At 32.1% G+C, this 17,050-nt stretch overlaps 2 protein-coding genes across 2 annotated transcripts; one reads left to right on the top strand and one right to left on the bottom strand.

Annotated features, from left to right (window-relative positions):
• The first annotated feature begins 5,595 nt into the window (after positions 1-5,595).
• Positions 5,596-7,264, top strand: LOC123658230. Its single transcript, XM_045593672.1, has 4 exons — positions 5,596-5,624; positions 6,056-6,186; positions 6,503-6,652; positions 7,116-7,264. Exons 1-4 carry the CDS (start codon positions 5,596-5,598, stop codon positions 7,262-7,264), a joined length of 459 nt encoding a protein of 152 aa, XP_045449628.1.
• Positions 7,265-11,223: 3,959 nt separating this feature from the next.
• On the bottom strand, positions 11,224-15,992 carry LOC123658229. Its single transcript, XM_045593670.1, has 5 exons — positions 15,932-15,992; positions 14,708-14,915; positions 12,484-12,614; positions 11,654-11,806; positions 11,224-11,524 (listed from the first exon to the last, which is right to left on the bottom strand). Exons 1-5 carry the CDS (start codon positions 15,990-15,992, stop codon positions 11,373-11,375), a joined length of 705 nt encoding a protein of 234 aa, XP_045449626.1. The 3' UTR covers positions 11,224-11,372.
• Positions 15,993-17,050: the final 1,058 nt, after the last annotated feature.

Below are 17,050 nucleotides of genomic sequence, written 5' to 3'. Positions count from 1 at the left end.
AGAAATTTAAACGTTTGCTTCAAAACTTTCCTCGTCCTGCGTTAGTGCTGCCTCCTGAATCCCTGAATTTAAAATCTTTTTGCAATTTAAATGTCCCCCGAAACATCTGTGTTTTCCGGTAAAACTATTGCTATACTGAAAGCCATCCTCTTAGCTGTCTCCTATGACTTAATAATAATATTCAAAACCTAAATAATACTATTTTCAAGCAGTATTTTGTTCCTGTTGGTGAGTAATGTGATTTGAGCCCCTGGGGGGATTACGGATTGGGTCGGCAACGCGCTTGCGATGCTTCTGGTGTAGCAGGCGCCTGCAAGCTACGGTAATAGATTACAATCAGGTGAGCTTATTAGCAGGCTTACTTATATAAAAAAATAAAATAAATAAAAGTTTCCGCTACGTGCGCTGTGTAAACAGTTAAAGTTTCGCAAAAATCATGTATCACAGAATTGTTCTCCTTTAAAAGTTCTAAAAAAAACGCGCTGAAGGCGAAGTCGCGGGTAGAAGCTTAGTTTAAGTTATAAGTTTGAACATTATTAAGGTTATGTTGTCAAAGACTCAGATCATCACAGATTTCGCCAAGGCTACACTGTTAGTTAAATTCTTTCACCATTTTCTAAATTTCGTTGACTGTTATATTCAGAAATATAAAATCTCAAACCGTCGAATGATCGAACTCTACTTGCTGCGACATACAATTGCCCATATGTAAAAACTGGCCGATTTAATAAAATTCGAATTTTTTCGAATTTTTGTCCTTGAGACTTGTTTATTGTCATCGAAAGTGCAGGAATCTAATCTAATACTATTAACCGAGCAATTCTTGCATATATATATATATATATATATATATATATATATATATATATATATATATATATATATATATATATATCGTTATCGTTTAGTGTCGTATCGTTAGAATACGAAGGTAAATTTCGCAAATGTTTATAAAGTTGTTATAGCTCGGTGGGAAATCGGCCGGTCGAGATCAACCTAGGAGATCATGGTTCAAATCCCCATGTCCCTGATTAATTATTTTTTCCTTTTTTTTTTCTCATTGCACTCGTGATTTTTTACTTAAACTTCCAAAAAAGGAGGAGGTTCTCAATTCGACTGTTTTTTTTTTTTTTAATGTATTTTACATCAGAACTTTTGACTGGGTGGAGCAATTTCGACAAATTGTCTTTTAATCGAAAATAAATAATAAAAATAAAATAGAATATAATGTAATACTAGCTGTGCCCGCGACTTCGTCTAGGTGGAATTTAACAAAAAAGTTATTTTTTAAAAGTAGCCTAAGTTACTCCTCACCCCGTCATAATCGGTCCAGCCATTTCAGGGATCAGCCAAACCAAACAGACAGACAGTCAGACAAAAATTTTAAAAAATGTTATTTTGGTATATGTATGTCGTGTATATCCATATGCATTGAGTAAAAAGCTGTTATCTTAATATTAAGAACAGACACTTCAATTTTATTTATTCGTTTAGATGCGTATGAAACGTTCTGGGCCTTGCAATATTCAACGTAGTCTCGGTGTATATCGGAAATGGTTTTATTCCATCAATGTAACGTTTATTGACTTACTAATTGTATCATCCTTATTTACAGTTTGTAAATCCAGGTTGTTAGAAGTGACTAGGTTCCCACTAAGAAAGTCTTCATCCATGTTGCTTTTTGCTGTTTCATCATCATTCACAGTTTGTAACGGATTGTTAAAAGCAACTAGATAACTGCTGCCGAGCAAGTCCTCCGTTATATAGCGTTATGCTAACTATAATATTCGTTTAGATCTTACTGCCTAATCTGTACAACTTGAGTATAGTATTACTATTTAGTGTATACAACGTGACAAACAGATATACCATTCAATTTCATTATCACGCATTTTGCAATAACAGAACATCAACAAATAACCTACATCTTCCCGGCTTAAAAAAAAATATATTCGTCATCTACAACATTACTATTTACAGTCCCGATGGTACTTTGATTTCCTTACGAGAATATCGTGACAAAAAAAATCTCTCGTTAACTATGCTTTTTGTTTTACAAGAGTATTTTGACAAGTATGACGTGCTGTAACATATATAAATGTTACTGAGTTGTTTAGTGCGTAATTGCTCTTTTATTTTGCTAGGCGTTGTCGCTATTAGCGGGTATCCTAGCGTATTCTCGCGTGTTTCTTGTGACGTAGGGTAGTGCGTAAACAACCATAGGTCCGCTGAGTAGGGTAAGGCTCAACGGTATTTAAGCGCTGGTGGTGTGTGGCTCCTTCCTTTTCCTTGGTCTTCAGACGCGGCCAGGTTCAGGGGGCGATTTCGTTGGGGTCCTTGGCATGGCAGTTACGGGCGGTGCTGTTGGTGCTTGTTAATACCACGTGGCAAGACAATTTGTGGATTACCCGCTGGGACCCCAACAATATAGATTTACGATTACTATTACCAGAGTACGCATTATTAGAAACCTACCGTCTGGCATGAAGATTATATTTTAACCCAGACGTGATAATTCTTCTGCCTCCGGTTGTCATCGCGGGGGTGGATGGTGCTGTAAAATTATGTGGTCGGCGTGAGATTATCCGGTGGTACTACGGTGGAGCCACGTATTCACTGAATCCAGTTGACGATAAGTGACCTTAGTTAACCTCCACCCGTGTACCAGAAATATTACGAACCTTAATTTTATTTTAAAATAATATTGTATAGTTTTAGAAACGTACGTTTAATCCTCAGAAATAAGTTAAAGTTGTTGGTTCTTACAAATCTGTGTAAACCCTATTTTTTTCAGTTAAATCTAGAATATCGAATAACTTATATTAAATTATTTTCTAATTATTTTCTTATTTAATTTTGACCTCCAAATCCAATTTTAATTAGCTAACTATTTTATTTTACCTCTCTCTAGTTTAGTTCGTCGCGTAAAAAAAACTATTTTCTCCTTCTCTCTTAATCTTTTTTTTTTTACGCGCGGCTGTACCACATTGTCAAATAAAATAAAAACAGTACAAAATACTTACCTACTTTAGTCACCAATACCGCGGTATTCTCAAGATGTCACGTTTTTTGTTTAAAAACGAAGAAATCCTCCAAACATCAAAGTGCGCGTGGCAACTGAACTGTCACAGTGTCGAAGCCAACTTAGATCGCCAAACGAGACAGTTTTGTAATATTCTGTATTTTTCTCTTTTTTTGGAGAAACAAATACCCTGTTTTTGGAAAACAAAAACAAAAAATCGTATAATTCGAGATGTCACTCTATCGTCGGGACTATATAAATATATTTAAAAATTCATGGTAAAATCATTTTGTGCAAAAATAGTATTACTTATTTTTTTTATTTATTTATAAGACAAATCGTAAAATCCCTTTTTATACAAAAAAATATTATGCTGTGAAAACCACAGAAAGAATAAAAACTTCATATTAAAAACATTTTTTTTTTTCATCAAATCGTTAAATTATCTTATATGGCTTTTTTAAGTTAAGTTAACTTTGTTTTATATTTAACAAAACATAAAAGGGTATCTATCGCTACATTTTAATCTATTTTTACAATACTTAACTACTTACTACTTACGCATAATAATGACTCAAAAAACCCATTTGAATTTTACAATCTTTTTTTTCGATTAATTTGAATTTTTTTAATTATTATTGTAATTTATTTATAGAATATACTTGAAAATAAAGCTAATGTTATAAAAAAAGTTACGATAACCGCGTTCTAACTAAAAGTCTTTATTTTTAACAAACAGAATCAAGAAGTTAATTGTCGTAGAATTTCTAAGAAATAAATATTGTGTAATGGATAAACTATCTCTTATATCTTATTATCTGATATATCTTCCTTTATAATGAATTAACTCTGAAACTTAAATGTGCACAAAACTTGAATTTTCATTACTATAATTAGGTATATTTCTAAAAAGCAAAAGATATAATATAGATACTTCTTGAAATTACTATCCTTTTTTGTAAATTTTTGTCTCGTTCAGAAATATTTTATCTTCAGAGGCCATAGCTTTTAGAAACGTTATAATAAAGATTGGGTATAAATAACACTAAAGAAATGCTCTTATAGGTGGAAAAAATTCAATGTATGAATAAATCTTATGAGCGTATAGAGAAACAAGATAGATAGATAAGATTTAAAGAAACATTGACATTTAGTATGTTACAGACCCTTAAGAGTGCCCGTGACCACGACAGTTACTTTCAACTCAAAATAACTAACACCAAGTGTTGTAAATATCATATTTCACATATAAATCTAGTGATTATTATACATAAAATAAATGTGTTGATACATAATTATATAAACGGCAATGACAAAGACATGCAAATCGCTCCCTAATTCGTAAGGCGGGTGTTTTTGTTGATCATGATTATTATAACGAATATAGTATAGTTTTACGAAGTATAAATACGTAAGCTTAAAAATATGTTTTTAAATAGTATATAATAAATGCTGTGTGGTTACGGCAGTAAAGAATATACCCACCACTTCCCGTGGGTGTCGTAAAAAGCGACTAAGGGATAACACAGTTCCACTACCACCTTGGAACTTAAAAAGCCGACCGATGGCGGGATTTTCATCCAACTGCTGGCTTAGAAATAAACAGGCTGAAGATGGACAGCAGCGTCTTCGGTGCGACAAAGCCCTGCGGTCACCAACCCGCCTGCCCAGCAGCATGGTGACTATGGGCAACACACATAAGTTTACGCTATTTTTGCGCGGACTTGTGGAAGGCTATGTCCAGCAGTGGACTGCGATAGGCTGAAGTGATGATGATAATATAATAAAATCTGTGTTTAACAAAATATTACATCCAGATATTGGCATTTAAGTTGTTGCTTTTTTTTTGTGATTGCCTTAGAAAAAAATTAAGCTTTTTTATTATTATTCGTATAAGCTTTTTTTTGAGACCAAAAAAAATACAATACACAAGTATACGGAAATCGTCTTCCACAAATAAAACAAAATGTTTTCATTATGATTAAAGTATGTGGATGATAATGATACGAGTATATACGTCTCTAGCGCTATGTAGTTACTCATAGGTATAAATAAAAAACCACGTCTGAATTTCAACCTTAGTGTTATTGAAACAGTGTTAAATGTCTCTTTATATATTATTTCCTTTTTTAGACTATTTGCGATAAATTTTAATGAGAAAAAAACCAAGTAGTAGAAGTATATAAAAGCTTAGCTAGAAAGAATTTAGTCACAGTTGACAAATTTATTAATCAGTCATGGGTTCTTTATTGTACTTGGCAATTATTGCAATACAGTTCACAATTAGCTTAGCATCACGTAAGTTACTTTATTACGGTTATGACATAATATCTATTATTTTAATATTTATACGATATCAACTAAATTTTCAATTTTTCAAAAAAAAATCTTCTGTAAAAAAATTATAGAAAATAAAAATATTGTTATACAAAATTATTACAGAGGGTATTCCAATGAAATGTCTTTTCCGTGATAGTAAGTCCTCGAACTCATTTAATAGTATTAAAATCAATCCCTTAAACATCAATCACGATGGCTGGATACTTCAAGTAAACGATGTCAATTTTCTAGGGATGGACAACGCCATATTAGATGATTTTGGGTAAGTCTTACTAAAACGTAAATAATGAATGTATGTAATGTGTATAAATGTCTGTTTGTGATATTAAAATGGCCGCTTTTTTACTAAATGCATATAGTAGTATACACGGTACATATAAGAAAATAACATATTTTACAGTTTTTTTTGTCTATCTGTCTGTTTGTCTGTCTGTTTGTTTGTTCCGACTAATCTCTAAACAGCCGACCACCGGTCCGATTTTTACAGCACTTTCACTGGCAGATAAATGCTGTTATAAGGAGTAACTTATCCTTACTCCTTTTACCTTTTGTGCGAAATTTCATACTCCTGTGTCTGCGCAATTTTCGTAAAAAGGGGCATAAATTTTTTACTTCACGTATTAATATATAGATGATAACGGTATAACATAAAATGTGAAAAAGTTAAAATAATAATTGTCTTCATATTTCTAGATTCAATTTTGACACTAAAGTTGCGCACATTACATTCCATACGGATATGGTCATAACACATAATTACAAATCCGATGGAACACTTTTTTCAAAATCTATCAAGGGAGAAGGATTCACTGAAGTACCAATAAGTAAGATTTACAATGAGTACTATTAATTTACTAACGTTATTGTTATAAAATAACGATTATAGTATTATTTTTAAACATTCAAACTTACATTATACAATCATCTGTTATCGTCTCATATAGTAAAAGGTTATATATATTTTTTTAATTTTACAGAAAATATTCAAATCAATACAAAAAGTACTATTAATTTACTAACGTTATTTTCATAAAATAACTATTATAGTATTATATTTAAACATTCAAACTTACATTACACAATCATCTGTTATCGCCTCACATAGTAAAAGGTTATATATATATTTTTTTAATTTTACAGAAAATGTTCAAATCAATATGAATATGCCTTTTGAAATTGAAAAGGATGGTAACAAATATTTCAATCTTAAGGATTTCGACATTTCATACAATATAAGAGACAAGGCTGAATTCACGTTCTCAAATCTTTATTATGGAAACAAAGAAGAAAGTGAGTTTCATTTTTTTATGTAGTTTAAAATTAATCTCAATTCAACTCAATTCGACCGTATATAGATTGAAAGGAATACAGGAATATGAAAAGGAAACCAGGATCTGATGATGGAATCCTAGAAGTTATCGAAAAAGATAGTAACAAATATTTCAATCCAAAGGATTTGGACATCTCGTACAATATAAGAGACAAAGCTGAATTCACATTCTCAAACCTTTTTTATGGAGACAAAGAACAAAGTATTCAGTTCATTTTTTAATATAGTTTTTTTTATAATAGATTCGTATGACAGGCGTTTTTCGAAGACGCAATGTTATAAAACACGCACTTTTTATCTTTCTTTACAAAATATTTAATAAATGTATATATTTGGACTCAATGTTTTTATCACAAAATTATGTTTGTTGCTGTTTTCTTGATGATTTTTTTCTCTTTTTAAATGATTGTGCTTTACTTTCAGGCGACACAATGCATTCCCTCATGAATGAAAATTGGAAATATCTAACAACTGAATTCGGAAAGTACTTTTTCGCTGAATTTGGTGCTAATCTTTTTGAAATGTTTGAAAACTATGACTCGATTTCACTTAGAAATTTATCTTTATGCTAAAGAAATCAATTTTAATTCAATTTTTGATTTTATTTTTAAAATGTTTGTGTATTACGTAAAATTTTAAGAGCAAATACAATATACATATGTAGTTTTTGGATAAAAGGCTTTTATTAATACTGTTTGAACTGTCTATTCTTCTATCCGTTATCACCTATTCATGAATACTGATCACCTCATTCTCATTATTAATTCAGGCATTATAAATATACAGATTTATCAAAAGATATAAAAAAAGGCATTGACGCAACTGATAAAATAGCTTTTGTCCTAGAATTTTAGACAAAAGATGAATTAATTTTTTTTTTCTTAAAAATCGTTTCCAAAATAGGGTCAGTTTTGTTGGTTTGAGGATCCAGGATATTGATTAATATTGGGACAAAAAACAGACGAATACTGTGTGTGAATTCTGATGAGTGTACTTCTCATCGGAAAATGAGCAACGAATAGTTGGAAATCCACCAAAAACAACTCAAAACAACATTTTTTTATCTATTTAACTCCGACGATTTTGCCAAAACGTTATTTTATTTCGAAGTTCCCCAGTATAATACTTGTCTGCATCTATACAAATAAATAAAATTGGAGGGTCTGTTTGTAATATTAAAATAACCGCTTTTTTTTAAATGCATATGCACGGTACATATACCAAAATAACATTTCTTACAATTTTTTTCTATCTGTCTGTCTGTTTGTTCCAGCTAATCTTTGAAACGGCTAGACGGCGGCAGATAGCTGGTGTAGTAAGGAGTAACTTAGGCTACTTTTATTTTAGAAATTTATTCATTTTATAACTCTGCGAACTGGTAAATAGCTTTTTTGTAAAATTTCACGCGAATGAAGTCGCGGGCACAGCTAGTCATTAATTATATGGGTCAAATGTACTATGAGTCATAGAACTCATATGAGGCAGTTAATCGAACACTTCACGATCTCAGAGGCTCAAATGCTGTCATGTCACCTTCGTATTTGCAGGTGATTTCCGGCAAACGCTTTCTGTGATAACAAAAGGGGCACGTGTTAACTTCATCAGAGCACGTTTGGAATCGTCTCCCTTGAGGATTTCTATTAATACTCTCAATCTATAAACAAATATGAATGATAATGTTATTTGAGCGAAAACTACGACAAGACTTTGCGCAACAAATACTCGAACCAGGAGAAACCTCCTCTTCTAAAACTAACTATAGTACGATTGATATTGATCTTGAAAGTAGATTGGCCCACATTATCTACACTTTGGAACATCTGATAGACGCAATATATCCTGGTCTTTAAAATTTACTACAAAAAGATTATCATTTGCCCTGTTCAAGGGCAGTGATTGAAAATAATAAAATGATTTTACAAAAAGTGTCTGGTCATGCCAAACAATATAAGTCTACTGACTGGGTCTACAACATTGAGGACACAGTACGCCATCCACAAGAATTTTTAAATTCGTTAAACCCTTCTGGCATGCCTCCTCACGACCTCATACTAAAAATCAGATTACCTATCATAATTTAACGAAACATGGGCCATCAAAACATGTGTAATGGCACAAGGTTATTAAAGAGTCGCACAACAATCTAATTGTAGCGAATATACTTACCGGACCAGCAGTGGGATAACTGGTTCATATACCACGGATATATCCGCCAACCCGCATTGGAGCAGCGTGGTGGATTAAGCTCTGATCCTTCTCCTACATGCGGAAAGAGGCCTATGCCCAGTAGTGGGATATTACAGGCTGAAGCGTATACCACGGATACCGATGATTCGTCCCCATTATTATTAAAAGTTGCAGTTTCCAGTGAATTTGTCTTTTGTCTTTACAATAAATACGGTTCAGGGGCAGTTATCATCACTGATAGGTATTAATCTGAGAAAGGAGTGTTTTTCTCATGGGCAGTTTATATATGGTTAGTTCAAACTCCACAAAACCAATAAATTTTGCTGGCAGAAACTAAATTACATCATTACAGCCTATACAGTCCACTGCTGGATATAGGCCTCCACAAGTTTACGCCAAAAATAACGTGAACTCATGTGTTTTGCCCATAGTCACCACGCTGAGCAGGCGGGTTGGTGACCGCAGTACTGGCTTTGTCGCACCGAAGACGCTGCTGCCCGTCTTCGGCCTGTGTATTTCAAAGCCAGCAGTTGGATGGTTATCCCGCCATCGGTCGGCTTCTTAAGTTCCAAGGTGGTTGTGGAACCTTGTTATCCCTTAGTCGCCTCTTACGACACCCACGGGAAGAGAGGGGGTGGCTAAATTCTTTAGTGCCGTAGCCACACTAAATTACAATCAAACATTATTTTCGAATAAGCTATCAATAATCTATAATATAAAAATGAGTCGCTGAATGTGTTGCTAAGCGCAAAACTCGAGAACGGTTGGACCGATTTCGCTAATTCTTTTTTTAAAATATTCCTTGAAGTACGAGGATGGTTCTTACGGAGAGGAAAATTCAAAAAAAAAATTTAAAATTTCTTGAAAAAGTCTAAAAACAACACTTTTCTATACTCCCATACAAAAGATTTGTGATAATACTTAAAAGTCAATTTGAACTTTAATACCATACGATAAAGTTTGTGTTAGGCGATACGAAGTTCGCCGGGTCAGCTAGTCTATAATATAAAAATGAGTCGCTGAATGTGTTGCTAAGCGCAAAACTCGAGAACAGTTGGACCGATTTCACTAATTCTTTTTTTTAAATATTCCTTGAAGTACGAGGATGGTTCTTACGGCGAGAAAAATTCTAAAAAAAAAAATAAAATTTCCTGAAAAAGTCTAAAAACAACACTTTTCTATACTCCCATACAAAAGATTTGTGATAATACTCAAAAGTCAATTTGAACTTTAATACCATACGATAAAGTTTGTGTTAGGCGATACGAAGTTCGCCGGGTCAGCTAGTCTATAATATAAAAATGAGTCGCTGAATGTGTTGCTAAGCGCAAAACTCGAGAACAGTTGGACCGATTTCGCTAATTCTTTTTTTTAAAATATTCCTTGAAGTACGAGGATGGTTCTTACGGAGAGAAAAATTCTAAAAAAAAAATAAAATTTCCTGAAAAAGTCTAAAAACAACACTTTTCTATACTCCCATACAAAAGATTTGTGATAATACTTAAAAGTCAATTTGAACTTTAATACCATACGATAAAGTTTGTGTTAGGCGATACGAATTTCGCCGGGTCAGCTAGTAATCAATATAAGTACACGTCCAATACTAGCTATAAATACGATATAAAACGAAAATAAATTAAATTCAACACAATGAACCTCATGAACCTGACAAAACTGAATACTAAGAACTATACAATATAACTTCATCACAAAAATAACTAACGGCCAACGAAGTGGGCACATGACGGCTAGTGTGAATAATGGGTTATACTCGACATCACCGTCAAAAAAAATTAGATCTATATTAGTACTAAGTTCTGTGTTCCCTCGGGATGTAAATTCAAGTTCAAATTTTGACTCGGCTATTTTTTAAATACAGGCTACCTACATTATATTTGAGAGCTATTGTAACTGCCGATTCTACTAGATTTATTATGTGAGTTTGATTTATTTTGTTTGTTGTTAAAAAATAGACAAGGTAAATCTTGATTTTATCCAAATATGTGTTAGTAAAAACATTGTTTTATCTATTACTCGTATGTTCTCAGCTACACAAGGCTAAAGCCAAGGCTAAGCTAAGTAATCATGGGTTATTTTGAAGTTAAGTTAAGGAAAATATTTGTTTAACCGCTATAATATTAAAAAATTCGTCAATTACGAATAGGATTCAAATATGAAATTTTCAGACATGATGTAAATACTCTAGATCAAAACCAACGACTATTGTCGTTTAAGTTAGAGCAAGTATAGAGCAAAATTCATCCTGTTCTCGGGAGTGAAAAATTCTCCTGGAAAGATGTACATGTTTTGCATGCATAAATGAAAGGTGCAAATAAAACTAAAATTTTAATTTCGTTTTTATTAATACAAGCTACGTTTTAAACTTAATCAGTATTGTAACAAGTATGTAAACATTTAGATAAGATATAATAATTAAGAAGGAATAAAAGGATTCCGTATAACACATGCTTAAGAATTGTATTAAAATATTTCTTAACACTCAGCAAAGTCTTTTAAAGACAAAGGCTTGACATAATTTTTAAACACACTAAATATTTTTTCAGAGAGGGATTCCATGAAATTTTTTCCATAATGTGCCGTAAAATACCTCCATTTTTGGTTCATCAGCTGGTGTACCTCATCACCTAAAAATATATATTGTAGCGTCAGTTGACATTTCCTTTTTTTTATTACTTATTAATATCATTTTTCATTTAAGAAAGGATGACCCTAGGAATATTAAAATAATAAAAGAGTGTTATGTAAAGACTTACCTAGTCCTTTATTTTTATTAGTTAGACTCGTAAATTTAAATTCAGTTTTATCTTTTATATTGTACCAGTTATCAAAACTTTTAAGTTCAATAAAGTTTTTTCCATCAGCCTCTTTGATATCAAACGGAATACTGTAACCCATTTGAAGATTTTCTGAAATAAAAATAAATTAATAAATTACCTAATAAAACACACGATAGGGTCATCAAAAAATTTCGGGTCTCATTTTCCAAAAGCCCCACTATACCCAGCTACGGCAGCGGTCGCGGTAACTATGACGGCGGAGGGTGTTCGGGATCACCAAGTTGCTAACCAATATTACACCTGGTAACGTTTAATGGACGCACTCTACGGCTGGGCCATCACCGAGTTTGAAGTAAAACTGAGTCACATTAAGTGGAGCATACTGGGTTTATCTGGAGTTCGAAGAGAGGACAGGGACACGATGATCCTGGACTTCGGGCACTTGTTCTACTTCCATAAAGGTGATGGAGTTTCTAAGGTGGTTTCGGTTTTCTGGTCCACAAGACCGAAGAAACTTGAACAATAAAGTGGGACTAGAAAACAGCAACGAATCGAAAACCGGACCACACGCATTGGGAAATGCAGGAAACACAGGGGCAAATTCTTCTCTTCACTCCTCGAAGTGGTCCTATCTTGCGAGAGAATGAAAGTAACCGGCATACTCCACAGAATTAGCAAGTTGAAGTGGAAGTGGGCTAGTCACCTGTGTCACAGGATCGATGACCGATGAGGCTGAAGTGATGACCTAATAAAAAATTAATATATACGAAAGACATTTTATTAACAACATTATTTTTTAAACTTACTGAGAGTCACTTCAGTAAAACCTTCTCCATTTACAGGTAACGAATGAAGAAATCCAGTTGATTTATAATCACATTTTACAACCATATCTGTGTGAAAGGTAAGTTGTAAAACCTTAGCGGAGAAATTAAATCTGAAATGTAAAAGACAACTTTCTTAATTAACTGACCTAAATAAAACGGGGTTGCATAGAATAAATTACTAAATAGCCATAAGTTAGCCCACTGTGCTGAACAGTTTGTATTATCTACATATATTAAAACTATGTTTAACATGAATTATGTAGTACAGTAAAGTATAAATAAATAAAAATAGTTCATCACTCCATTTTGTGTGAGGTATAAAAATTCGTCTTGAACACTAGATAGCGTATGTATAATCAAAAGTACAAAACATGTGGGTCTATTTGAAAAACAAATATTATTTTCCATTTTTTCTGTCATTTTATACGAGTAGGTTGACCGACCGCCATGAAATTTGGCAAGTAGACATAGGCCGTACCATTCATCCTAGAAAAAGACGTAGTATACACAAAATTTGTTCAGTCGTTAAAGAGGATGTTAAAAACATAGGAAGAAATAAAATATCTGTCCAGTTTACATCAGCTCAAGCTGCAAAAAAACTTTTTTTAAAACCTCCCCAAAATGTGTAAATTCATTGCTATTGTACCGACTTTCAACATAACTCGAATTGGTCTTGTGAAGGGTATGCCAGTAGACTGGTCAATGGAGGAATTAGTAAAGTCATTAGAGCTTCCATCTGGCTATGGTACAGACCCAAAATTACATTCTCATAATATTAATGTTTTATCAATCTTTGGGTGAATCTATTATATCTTATGGACTAAGTACCTACGGTCTTACATTTATATCACATCTCGATAGAGTCTATCATCTCCTATTAAAAATATTATAAGCAATTGTAACCATATACCAAAGAGTTAAATATAAAAACAACTCCTTAAAGTTATTTAACTACTCCAACGTAATGCCGATACATACTAAAATAAAACATGTATTTTTAGAAGAAAAATATTTGAATTCAAATATTCAAATAAAAATGGGACCTAATAAACTAACGAGAAATATTACAAATCAAACATTACAAATCCTGGGCATACATAGTTATTATGGAAAACGTACGCTGGAATAAATTATTCTTTTAACCGACTTCCAAAAAAAGGAGGAGGTTCACAATTCGATTGTATTTTTTTTAATGTATGTTACTCGTATCTCAAAACCTTTGACTGGCCGATTTCAATGATTTTTGTTTTAATTGAAAGGTGGTGCATATCATGTGGTCCTATTTAAGATTAATTGAGATCTAACAAGTACTTTTCGAGTGTAATAATGTGTATTTGCTTGACTATTTTTCGTCGATCAACGTTCTATTTGCTGTGTGGTTACGGCAGCAAGAATATAGCCACCCCCTCTCTTCCCGTAGGTGTCGTAAGAGGTGACCAAAGGTTAACACAGTTCCGCTACCACCTTGGAACTCAAAAAGCCAACCGATGGCGGGATATCCATCCAACTGCTGGCTTTAAAATACTCAGACCGAAGACGGATCGATGGGTTCGGTGCGATAAATCCAGCCGTTCGGTCACCAACCCGCCTGCCCAGCGTGGTGACTATGGGCAACACACATAAGTTCACGACATTTTGGGCGCGAACTTGTGGAGGCCTGTGGCGAGCAATGGACTCCAATAGGCGGAAATGATCATGACGAATATTCAAAAACAACATATTATTATTTATATAATATACACAACAAAAAATATGTTATAAAATATTGTGTAAAGTACACATAATTTTATTAATAACTAGTTTTTAGATTTTTTTTAAAAAAACTGATATGTTTATAATAAAGTTTTTAAGTTTTCTAAGAATTATTTATAACATTAATATCTGTGTATGTATAATTGGTCATTAGTGCCCATCTTGAACCAGGCTAAACTAAACGATAGTGTCTATACCATCTGTAGATTTTCTTACACATATAGACTTTTTGGTTAATCATTTTCATAAGTCCAAAAATATGTACTTACCTATTTTTAAAAATGTTGAATAATAAACGCGATGAGAATATTTGACAAATGTACGAGTATACTCTTATAATCTTGTGGCTTATTCTCTCTAGATAGATCTAGATACTCTTCGCTTTTAAAATCCAGACCGTCGTGGGCGATGCCGCTTTTACAAATATACATTTAGTTATCAGAATACCTACCCAAATTCATCTAAGACAGCATCGTCTAAGCCGTTATATTTTACATTTTTTGCTTCAAAAATCCAGCCGTCAATGTTAAAGCCAGTTGAATTCACTAGCAGAGTGCCAAAATGTAGAGAGTTTGCTTTAGGAACCTCATTACACGAAGTTTCACCGAGAACGTTGAAAAAATTAAAGTCTTTAAGAAAACATTTCAACGGTATTTGCCCTGAAACAATGTTACTAAAAATTATTTATACATATAAAAATGTACAATTTCTCTTTAATTATTAATTTTATGTTAAATTAATAATATAATAAGTGGTTAATATTGGTTACAAAAACTATTAAATTTAGCAACTGTACTTTTTTCACAATAACAGTAAAAACGTAACTAACAAAAATAGCATGCCTTTAACAAATGATTATATTAGTATATGTATATTAGTATTTTCTGGATATCACTCCAACCGCTATATATAAAAATAAAAACAGGTTGAGGATTACGCCCCGGCATCATACGGTCGTGGTTTAGGGCTGTAATTATTGTTATTATTTTTATTATCTAAAATTGATGTCCAAATTGTTCTTATCATCTTGATGTAGCAATTTTTAATTTTAAAAAAATATCATTTTTTCAAAAATAATTAAAAATAGTTAGTCTAGGATTTTTTTAAGTAACCCATTTTTAATATATTATCTAATATACTAAATTTATTATAAAGTAGGTATAATATAGTAGAGTATATATAATATAGTATAATTCATTCTATTATGAGCTCGGTGAAGATCGATTTATGTTCAGATCTTCTACTAATATAACGTCTCACAAGAGCATAATTATCATATAATATAAAAGCATATTAATTATCAATAGACGAATATAATCCTAAAATACAAGATCCAAAATTTTTTAACCTGGAAGATTTTTAATTGCCGTAACTGATCGAAAGATGTATTATTATCAAAAGTTGAAACTAAACAATTACTATCGTGGAACCAGGTTATTAAAATAAAATGTACTAATAATTTTGATTTTGATTCTAATTTTAATTGAATTTTAGTATTGATTGGATTTTTATTTTGAATTTATTTTTGTAGTTAGATATAGTGTATTGAATCTAACATAGTTTAAGAAAAAAAAAATGTAACTAACAAGAATATGAACTGATGTCTGCAATAAATTATTATTATTATTATACATTCCACACATAAAAGGTAACTTATAAAATTAATTAGACTTACCTGTAGCCAAGACACTTGAAAGTTGAAATAAGCCCAATACGAAATACAAGTTAAGATCCATGACTGAATAGTGTAATTCGTCGACTGACTGCTGTGATTACTACTCAAGTAATTTCATATTCACGGCTTTTATATACAAATATGTCAGATCAATTTTTAATCGATTTTCAAAAAAGGGGGAGGTTCTCAATTCGAATGTATTTTTTATCTATACTCGTATTATTACCTCAATACTTTTGATTTGGTGGACCGATTTAGATGATTCTTTTTTTAATCGAAAGGCGGTGCATGTCATGCAGGCCCCGTTTAAATTTAATTGAGATCTAACAAGTACTTTTTGAGTTATATTTCTTTCTTTTTTCAACTTCTTATTAATTACTTTCAATTGTTTTTGTATCTGTACTGATTTCTTACTATATGCGACTAATACGATTTGTGCAAAGTAGATAATCTTAACTGCAGCCATTAATTAGCAGAGTAGTTTGAGATACCGTATATTAATATTTTGTGTTGTCATATAAGTTTTATTATCTATATATTAATAAATGAAGTATAAACTTTGTACCCCTTTTTACGAAAATTGCGCGGACATAAACCATTTGGAGGAAAAACGGCACTTCTGTGCGTGGAAAAATAGTTACCATTTAATCTTTTCTCACTTCCCTATAATTCCTGTATTTTATATGACAATAATATATGTCAATAATATAAGTCTCAAGGACAAAAATTCGAAAAAACCAGAACTTTATTAAATCGGCCAGTTTTTGACATTTAATATTTCTGAATATAATGGTCAATAATATTTAGCAAATGATGAAAGAGTTTAAGTAACAGTGTAGCCGTCGCGAAATCTGTGATTATAGGAGACTATAGACTATAGTCGTTGACAACATAACATTAAGACTATAGTCTTTGACAACATAACATTAATAAATGTTCAAACTTATAACTTAAACTAGCTTCTGCCTGCGAATTCGGCTTTAGCGTGTTTTTTTAAAGCTTTTAAAGAGGAACAATTCTTTCATGCATGATTTTTGCAAAATTTTATCTATTTACGCAGCGCACACGGAAACTTTTATTTTTCTTTTTTTATATAACTAGGTTAGCAAACAAGCTCAA

This window comes from Melitaea cinxia, chromosome 12 (genome assembly GCF_905220565.1).
Source record: "Melitaea cinxia chromosome 12, ilMelCinx1.1, whole genome shotgun sequence".
NCBI classification, from domain to species: Eukaryota; Metazoa; Arthropoda; class Insecta; order Lepidoptera; family Nymphalidae; genus Melitaea; species Melitaea cinxia.
Note: the sequence above shows the minus strand (reverse complement) of the source record. Positions and strands in the feature narration are given on the sequence as shown.

Coding starts and splice junctions, on each gene's coding strand:
- LOC123658229 (XM_045593670.1), bottom strand. CDS start 15,992: ATGGATCTTAACTTGTATTTCGTATTGGGCTTATTTCAACTTTCAAGT. Junction 14,916..15,931: donor TTCAAGTGTCTTGGCTACAG/GTAAGTCTAATT, acceptor ACATTGTTTCAG/GGCAAATACCGTTGAAATGT. Junction 11,807..12,483: donor TTTTACTGAAGTGACTCTCA/GTAAGTTTAAAA, acceptor TTTTTATTTCAG/AAAATCTTCAAATGGGTTAC.
- LOC123658230 (XM_045593672.1), top strand. CDS start 5,596: ATGGACAACGCCATATTAGATGATTTTGG. Junction 5,625..6,055: donor GCCATATTAGATGATTTTGG/GTAAGTCTTACT, acceptor TCATATTTCTAG/ATTCAATTTTGACACTAAAG. Junction 6,653..7,115: donor TTATGGAAACAAAGAAGAAA/GTGAGTTTCATT, acceptor CTTTACTTTCAG/GCGACACAATGCATTCCCTC.